This window comes from Halyomorpha halys, unplaced genomic scaffold (genome assembly GCF_000696795.3).
Source record: "Halyomorpha halys isolate HHAL.00 unplaced genomic scaffold, Hhal_1.1 Scaffold2362.1, whole genome shotgun sequence".
In the NCBI taxonomy this organism is placed as follows: domain Eukaryota; kingdom Metazoa; phylum Arthropoda; class Insecta; order Hemiptera; family Pentatomidae; genus Halyomorpha; species Halyomorpha halys.
The window spans coordinates 40,051-50,053 of NW_027110300.1; the positions used below are offsets into that span (position 1 = coordinate 40,051).

The 10,003-nt window shown below is 31.5% G+C and overlaps 1 protein-coding gene across 1 annotated transcript; it reads right to left on the minus strand.

The window, feature by feature from the left end:
• Positions 1-1,971: 1,971 nt before the first annotated feature.
• On the minus strand, positions 1,972-8,953 carry LOC136796020 (uncharacterized; the record flags this gene model as incomplete). Its single annotated transcript, XM_067048449.1, is given in 3 exon segments — positions 1,972-2,155; positions 7,863-7,952; positions 8,885-8,953. Coding segments are annotated over 3 exon segments (294 nt in total), but the record flags the coding sequence as incomplete, so codon positions are not given.
• Positions 8,954-10,003: the final 1,050 nt, after the last annotated feature.

Here is a 10,003-nt window from a genome sequence, read left to right on the forward strand (position 1 = left end):
GGCACCGCTACGGGGATGGAATCTTTTTTTCCAGAATGTCCACATATGTGTAAATAGCGTAGCGAGAAGATACTTTTTCACAATACCAGTGAAGAACATCTACTTTAGAGACCTAGTGATTCCTACCTCCTACCATATTCTTGCGTGATTCCGTCACACCCTAATTTGTCTTCCCATATCCTTATATTCTGACGGGATACTGTCCCACAATTTTATAAAAAATGACTCTTCGAAGGTAGAAAACCCTGAAAGAAATTATTATTCTCCGAGAATAATCAGGATTGGATGCAGTTTTAATCTTCCGGCTTCGCAGAAACTTCTCAAATTAAAATAATTAATAATATATATTTTCTTTTATAATTTATTTTCTATAATTATAATTTTAGATAGTTATGATTAAATTGAACCTTACACATTTTTTATTCCTTTTATAATTATTATATAATTTTATATTTCATTTTTTTAATCGAGTCATTTTACTTAATTCTGTAACTACTTACATTTAATAGTGTTATTATCTACTTTTTCATCACTCTATTTTAAATTATTTTCAATTTGTGTCCATAAATTTACTAACTATATTTTATTCTTTGTTCTTTCTTCTTACTTAATTTTGATATTACTCCGCTCATACAGCCTTTATTATCTTCTTATAAGACTTAGATTATAAATGTCTTTACTTCATATATAAGAGTTGATAATTTTTTCAAGTTTTTAATAAAATCATAGATACATTATATTTATCGTTTTTAGAATTAATACTAATTTTATATATATATTTTTTGACGTTTGTTATATTAACATATACAGGCAGTATAGGACTCCAATGGGAGTCTTGGCCGAAAAAATATTAACATACATATTAAATATTAAATACTTTAAAATAACATTACTAATTATAACATATATTAATTGGATTCCGGTTTCCAGTTAAAACTGGATCTGGAGATACAATGCACCTATTTCTCACAAATAACGATCTGCTGTTCCTTTACCTGTTGCTTGTAACACAACGTTAGAGCAATTTTCTCCATTAGAGATAGAGCATGTCAATTCAGCAGATCGGTGATTTTCATATCTTCGAAGAGGACAGCTAAATCGTAAGAAGAATCACGGAATCATTCCTAAAGAACGTACAGCTCAGACTAATCAAGTTTAGTGGCTGTTCCATTGATATAACTTCATGTGTATACTTTGTTTACATTCACTTACCCATATATGGAATATATAATAAGGCGGAGTATTGCGATCCAGTGAAATTTCGAATTCGACCTTTTGACGAAAATTCTCTTTTTGAGGTCCCCTGACTCTCCAAATAACAGTTTCGACAAATAGTCATGTGTATGTGAACAGCCAATCTCAACAGCGAAAAGTCTTAGGAAATTGAAATTGTATATTTAAGGCAGTATATACCTGGAAATTCAAAGCAACATTTTCAATAAAATCGATTGACACTAAGTGCCTCTTGATAGATTCGATTTTTCACATTTGTTTTTCGATTTTCTCAAAAACCGCTTTAAAGATTTTGATTAAACTCGGCATATTAATGTATAACTAAAGTATCTATAATATCAGCATGGTCTTATCCTCATACAAATAGTAAGAAATATAAGACTATATATAGTAAAAAATAAATAATATCCCTTAAAGTACTGTTAAGTTTTTAGAATTTAAAATGTGAGAGTGATTCTGAATATTGATTGTATCCTTGCTACGTGACAGAGCGATTGGTGTTTGACAGAAATATTGCTTAAATTATTGAAAAATCATCACTTTATTTTAATCATTTAATATTATATAAGTGATTGATAACTGATAAAAGATTGACTCTGAAGGTGTAATAATATTAATTATGCCAATCGAGTATCAGTTATAAATTATAATTAAAAATGTGTAATAAAATCATCAACTTAGAGTACAATGTTTTATTTATAGAGTAGTCTATAAATTTATACACTCCATTGACGAAATATTAAAAATAAATTTTTAGCTTCACATTGCACTTCATTCAACTTATTAATCACACTGTAGTAGTAGGAAAAAAAGGAACAGCTGTTGTTGAAACTTCTGAGGTAGCTTCGTTGAAATCCAAAGACGGTGTTTGCTGATTGAATTGTAAAACTATAACTAAATATGTCAGAGATGAGGCGATCATCTAAAAATAAATAAATAAATTATATTATCAATTTTAAATAAATCATTCGATGCTTTAATATAACACACAAATATATTCTCTTCTATAGTAAGCCCTCTTCTGTAGAGCTTACTATAGAAGCCCAATATATTTTTAAACAATTTTTATATACACAATGTAAAAATCATGTTATATGCGTACATTAGTATTGGATACATGTAATTACAAAATTGTATAGAAGATAATACATAGAATGGAATTTATAAAAGAAAAGAAATAACGTAAGACAAAATAAGAAGAAATAGTAGCATTAAATAAAATATAGCTGAGTACAAAGTATAAAAAAAATAAATAAATAAATAATAAAAGAAAATAACACATTGCGCAGAAATCGCTAAAAAACACGTATACAAATCTCTTACGAAAAAATAGAATTAATGACTACAGATTCAGACTTCAAGAAGAAAACAATAGAAACCAAATACGGACCAATAAAAGGAACAAACAAATTTAAGTGCCAGGGTAAGACTATATGTAACAACGGTTTGAAAAACGAAAATATGAAGGAAAGAATAACCAAACTAGAGAAACTAACTTTTGCAACCAGTAACGTATACAACATGAAAAACCAGTCCACAAAAGCGAAAATACGACAATACAACACAATCGTTAAACCGATAATACAATACGGGACGGAAACCACATGTCTCCCCAATCTGGAAGAACTACTGACAGTAGAAAGAAGAATCCTAAGAAGAATCTACGGTCAAAGAAGACCCAAGACTAAAACCCTACAAAGAAATCTACAAAGACACAAAGGACCTAGAAACAGACATAAGGATCAGGAAACATGTCGTGAGAATAGCCCCGGAAAGACTAAATAAGGAAATATTCCAAAAAATACGAGGATAAAAAAGCTCAGGAGGATACACCAGGCAGATGAAGGAAGAAACGGAAGGACTAAGAATAACGGACCAGGACTGTCTGGACAGAGGCATATATATATATAGGAAAAGACTGACAAAAATCAAGGTTCTTGTAGGAAGGAGAAATTCCAAAAAGGGGGTCGCGTGGACAGAAGAAAGAAAACAAAGGCTTATTATTAAGGAGTTATGAGGGGGAAATGGAAGGAAAGGAAAAGACAAATACAAGAGAGAAGCAAAAAATTCACGTGGTCTCTAAGGCCGATCCGTAAAAATATATAATAACGGATGCTTTATTAAGCGCCTATTAAGTTATAGTTAGGAATTGATTATATTTACGCAATTAGGATTATCTACTTACTCATCATATAATAATGAACATGTTTCTACCTCAACACCATATTCTCTTTTAATTAATAATAATAATAATCTATAATGGAAAATAAATATAGATAATAAATATAATAATACAATACATATAATAAATAATGGATAGCTGGGCGCTCAGTGGTAAGGCACTGCGCTACTAACTCCAAGGACCCAAGTTCGAACCCGGCAGTAAAAGATAATTATTTTCTGTTTCACTAGGGGTATTCATGATCTTTGGTTTAACATGTTAAAGCGTGTTAAATGGAAAAACTCATGTTAAATCGAAAAAAATTGCCTTCTTTTACCGTGGTAAAACGAAATAACATTTAACATGGCTGAGAGTCTGTTACTTGGTCTGTTAAATGGAGAATGACGTCACACAATAGACCAGTTGAGATCCCCACCATTTTTGTTGTGACAGCTCAGTTCTTTCGTGTGTTTGTGGTATTCATATCCCTGTTATTAAACCAGAATGGATAATTTTAATGATACATTTGAGGAAAAAAACAATGTAATTTCATTCTACTATCTGAAAATTTGTAAAAGCTCGCCAGATAAAAATCTCACTATATGAACCATGTAATTATTCTTAGGGGACATATGTCCCAGAATAAAGTTATTTTTTCATTTCATTTCATAAGCTAAACTTTCACACAAATTCCACTTTTCACTCACTCTAGGCATGTTGTAATTAATTACTTAAATCAAAAGTGAAGTAAACAATAACATGAGGGTCTGGAAGGAAGGTTATAAATGTATATATAAAGGCTGAGAAAATCCGCTAGGGGCTCTTATGCATTTAACGTTTAACATGACTTCAAATAGGGCTGCTCACAATCTTATTGTTATAACATTTAACATGGCAAAATATTTAACATTTAACACAACATCATGAATACCCCTAGTGTATAGACGTGAGTCCGTCCTGTGGGTTCAGGAGCCCTCAGAGGACCACCCAGCCTCATGAAGTAGGTACTCTATTGGGTAAAAATCTGACAATCGAACTTGATTTCGGCCAAATCACCTCCTTGCACAACCGTTGGTTGCTAACAAAGTACTGCATTCCGTGACCCTTCATGGGTTATAGCGGTACAGACTTAGTTTAATTCTAATATGATAATAATAAATTAATGAACAAAAAGTGAAACTATTTAAAACAAAAGTAATTTTATTTGGTTTCGATAAATTGAAATAAAGGAAAAGTAACAACAAAATAAATTAATATAAAAAAAGAGCACAACAAACGTCGTACAAAAAAAGAGCAAAAAAAAACAACAAATATATACAAAATATTGGAAGATTGTCACCGCACACATTGCACAATATTGCAGGTCTGTGGTTTTACTATTCTATAAACTGTTTTTTGTATTTACAATATTTGTTCGGGTAGGAACTATATGCATATAGCTTACACATTATATCTACATATATATCTTACATAATGCTAATTTTACATGATAATTAGATAAATACTGTAAATTTACATTTTTCAAATACTGTCTTCAAACTTTATTAAATTATTATAATTTTTTTATACACTAGATATTTGTGTCTCTTAGAACAAAATTTACTAATGTACAAAACAAAAATCTTGTCTATGTACTTTACCCAGTTTTTCGACCCATTTTACAAGATGTACCGTTATTTATTTATTTTTTAACACTTTATTTATTGGTAAATATTACAATCTTCCACAAATCTGGGCAATGAGTAATAGTGGTAAATGATCACATTCATACCAAAAATAAAATAAGACATTAAATATAAAATACAAAAATAAAATAAAATAAAAATAAATAAAATCTCTATATGTATATAAACAGAAAAATAAATAAGCATAATCAAACTAAGTATATTTTTTACTTATTGCTATTTACAACTGTATTTACATACAAACACATGAAGCAAATTTGATGTAAGACCAAAATGGAATGATACAGACGTGTAGAGAAACTACCCAGTAGTGTAGTAGTGGTAGCACACTAATGAAGTTTTTATATTAGCAGGTCTCGTGGCCATCTTCTTTTCATGCGCCTCGGAGGATTGTCAGGAATGGAAGAGGATGCAACATTAGAAACTAAGGGGTTTGAGTGGTTAGAGAGTTTATAATGGAAGGAGTGATATCTGGTTCAGGCTAGATCGGTTACATAGGGAACATTAAGGTCTTTATGTATGATTTTATTTGTGATAAAGTAAGAAGCAGTGAGGATTTTAGGAAGGATGTTGGATTGTAAGGAATGGATTCGAGGTGTATTCGAAGGTTTAGTAGAGCCCCAAAGCTCAGCTCCGTATGTCCAGATTGGCCTTATTACAGTCATGTAGATCGGTCTTTTGTGAAGTGAATGAATTGGAAGTTTAGACCGTTTGTTCAGTAAGTGCTGTAATCGAAATCGAAGTCGAGATCGACGAGCAGTTTCCTATCGTTTCAGTCTTGTGTGTGGATTACAGGTTAGTCGTTTGTCCAGATGTTGTCCAAGGTAGCGGATCTGTTCGACAGGAAAGTATAATAAATTATAAACAATTTTTACAATCTTGACTTGAGGATACCTCTCTCTGTTTAGGCATGTTTAGGTTCATAACTCCTTTAGCAAGCGAAGCAGTAATAACATTCGTTTTTATAACTAAGAATTGATGTGAATTTATATAATGCGAACTGATATATTATATCATGAATTGATTTTTTAGAATATAGTACAATTATCAATATAATAAATAAAATTAATCCCAATATATACTGCATATACTTTGTTTTCTAGTAATCCCAATGCGGACCTGGGAATCTCATTTACCTACCAAGTTACATCTGTTGATTTCGACACAAAATCGTAAATTTCATGACTAAATATGTCACTGCTTCCAACTTATCGTAAGCAAAAATTTTTATTATTTCACATCATAGTATAATTTTATTTGAATAAATATTTGTAAGAACTCTCTTATGTTGAGGTGATATTGCTCTTGTGTTTTAATACTTATAATTAAAACGCTCTTATGTTTAATTTAATGATCAAATACTTATGATCAAGCTCTTGAAACTTATATATTTTTATTGATTCTCTTCTTCGAAAATAATTGCATTAACTATTGATATTCAAGTGCTTAAAACGAATTTCAGAAAGTGGTGCAAGTCTACCTTACGCCCTCAGCGATCCGCTTTTTGATAAAAAAAAAAATAATAAAAATACACGGATGTTATATATACGAACTGCAAACATGCGGGTTTTGCTTTTATTTATTCTTTAAGAATGCTGAGGTTTAAATTGCACACTTGTTAGACTCCAGTAAGCGGTTTAGAAAAGCAAAATATTGCCAACGGTTGTTTCAAGAACTTCTGCTTCTTACAGTTTTAAATTTCCTTTATATTTCCGACAGATTATTTCAAGTAAATCACAACAGCTTCATCCTATTTCGCCAGTCTGCTGACGTACCTCAGAGTAGTATCCTTGGTCCTATCCTATGTACAGTTTTTACAGCTAACATTACAACCCATCCTAACACTATTCTCAACACGTAAGCCGATGACACATGTCTATTCTCAGTGAACAATGATCCTTACATTGTATCCCAAACCCTCCAATCCCACATCACCACCCTTGAAGAATGGTGCCAAAACTGGAGGATTAAAATTTAATTCCAATAAATCCCACCAATTCACATTTACCCTTCGTCGTAAACCCGTGACCTCTTGCCCCACAGTATCCTTTAATAATAACCCACTTATTCCTGTTGAACAGATTCATTACTTAGGATTACATCTGGACAAACGACTGACATGGAATTTTCGTACAAGATTGAAAAGACAGGAGACTGCTCGTCGATTCCAACTATTACAACATTTACTAGACAAACGGTCTAAACTGTCAATCCATTACAAAATACTGATCTACATGACTGTTATAAGGTCTATCTAGACATATAGAGTTGAGCTTTGAGGCTCCAATAAACCATCAAATTCCTCCAGAATCCAATCCTTACAGTCCAAAATCCTTAATGCTCCTTACTTTGTCACGAATCAAGTCATCCATCAGTACCTGAATGTCTCATATGTAGCCGATTTGGCCAGAACCATATAACAATCCATCCATGATAAACTCCCCAACCACCCAAATCCACTTGTTTCTAACCTGTCTTCTTCTTCATTACCTAATGATCCTCTTAGGCGTCTGAAAAGAAGATGGCCTCGAGATCTTCTCTTCTAGAAATATTATTGGAGTTCTATCAATGGGTAGAATCTCCACATGTCTTTATCATTTCACTATGTCACCTAAAGCAAATTTACTTGTTGTATATATTTTTATACAGTTGTAAATAACTATAATTAAATTATTAAAAAAAAAATCTCCTTCCTAATAATTTTAAATAAAATTTATACCCATTTAAATTTTAATAACTTTTTTTGAATGATCGACTTGTCATTGGTAACTTTTAACACTTACTGAATGAAGGAGAGAATAATCCAATCTGATGAACCCATGTGCTGTAAAAACCACCTGCCTGTTCATCGCAATGTGAAGTTGCAATTTTGACTGTAAACAAGACAAATTAACTATTTTTGAGTTTTTATATTTCCATAGATTGAATTAAAATTATTATAGCAAAAATTAAAAGTATTCGGTTGTAAAATAAGTTCGTAGCGTTTTTCACTCAAGATTTTAATAAAAACATTAGATTCTAGTAAATATTTTTAATCAATAACGTATGACCCATTTTGATCTATTACATGTTTTCATCTTTCAGGTAATTTTTTAATTCTGTCCTTTCAGAACTTCTCAGATTTTTGCGCAATGGATTTATGTGCGTTTTTCAGTCCTCGAGCGAATTAAAGTGTTTTCAGTTAGGAGCGTCTGCAAAGATGAGGACGCAAATGTGAGGACGGGCGTTATCGTGATGGAAAAATATGCCTTTGCGATTAGCCCATGCTGGTAGCTTTTGCTCAACTTGACGCTTGCATGAGATATTTTAAGCGTTTTGGCGATATCTCGTGTCATTTGAGGGTTGTCTGTGACCAATGCTTGAATTTGGTCATCATCAACAGTTGATGGACTACTCGAGTTTTGCGGACGGTGCTTTCTCCTAAGGCGTCATCGCCATACACACTGCAACTTTTTTTAGCCATCTGTGCAGAGGATTTTTCTTTTCGGAAATAAAAAATCGTCAAATGACAAAAAAGAAATTTTTTTCTTCCATTTTGAGCAAGCACTTATATATAAGGAATCTCGTTTGAAACTGATGCATAAAAGCACCTTCACTAATCCTTTTTTTTAAATGTTTAAACATTATTGATCAAATAAACATGACTTAATAAACACAGAGAGGATTAAATTGAAATATTGAAATACGCTACGAACTTATTTTACAACCCAATAGTAGTTAGGAAGTTTTATAATTTATTTACTATTAAAATATTTTATTTAAAATACATTGATCAAAAACATGAGATATGAGTGTAATAACTTACGTTATTTAAAAAAGCGTTGGTTTTATCATCAATCATGATTCTGTACAAAAGCATGTCGAATTCCTCGGACTGTAAACATTTAATAATTACAGTTACAAAAAAAACATTAACAGTGTTTTCTATAAAGAATGAGCTATCGTCGAACAATAATAAAAAGTTGCCAGGAGCGCGACAACACCAGAGTTGGGCAACTATGAAACTAATAGTTAAAATTGTCATTGATACGATATATTTTTATCAATGGTTAATTCATGAATAAGGGTCTTGTCCATGGAAATTTTAACTATTAGTTTCAAAGTTGCCCAACTCTGGACGACGCACATTTTGAAAAATATAAGGACCCTCAAAAATGAAAATGAGGGAGGGAAGGATTAAAAAAATCGTACTCTTATTGTAAAAGAAAAATGCTATGAGGCTATAAATATAATTTTCTGCAATACTTGATCGTATCTGAGTTTTAGGCTATCAGCTGGCCGAGTACCTGATCAGCTGTTCACTGTGTATATAGGGGGACCGATCCCATCAATAAACAATGGCCATTTCACAATAAATAGATAAGCCTTAACATACCACAGGTAGTAAAAGGTAATAATCAACATGATTTATTCTTTTTTCCCATAATAAAGCATCTACTAATTTATTGTTTTTTTCTTTTTTAGAGGGATCGGAGAAAAAAAAATTAATAAACTGTGTTGATTTGATGTTGAGAGCGAGTTGTTTTCTCGACCTACTCCCCTTTTTTTTATAAACCTCTTACCACGGTCACGTAACTTCTGGGTACTGTAATAAATGAAGAAGTCATTTGTTATGAATTTTTATTGATCTAATGAAAGAATAATTAAAGTGAGTTGGAATAAAAAGAGCATAAATGGAATTTTTTTCATATTTCTTCTGTTTGGGAAGCTTCCACCAATGGGAATTTAAACTGAATAGGATGGATTATCTTCAAATTATCGCAGAAAACCGTACAAATGAATTTGAAAAAAATCCTCATCACTTCATCAAATTCCAAATTCACTTGCAGCGAATATCCACTTACATAATATATAATAGGGGTATTCATGATCTTTGGTTTAACATGTTAAAGCGTGTTAAATGGAAAAACTCATGTTAAATCGA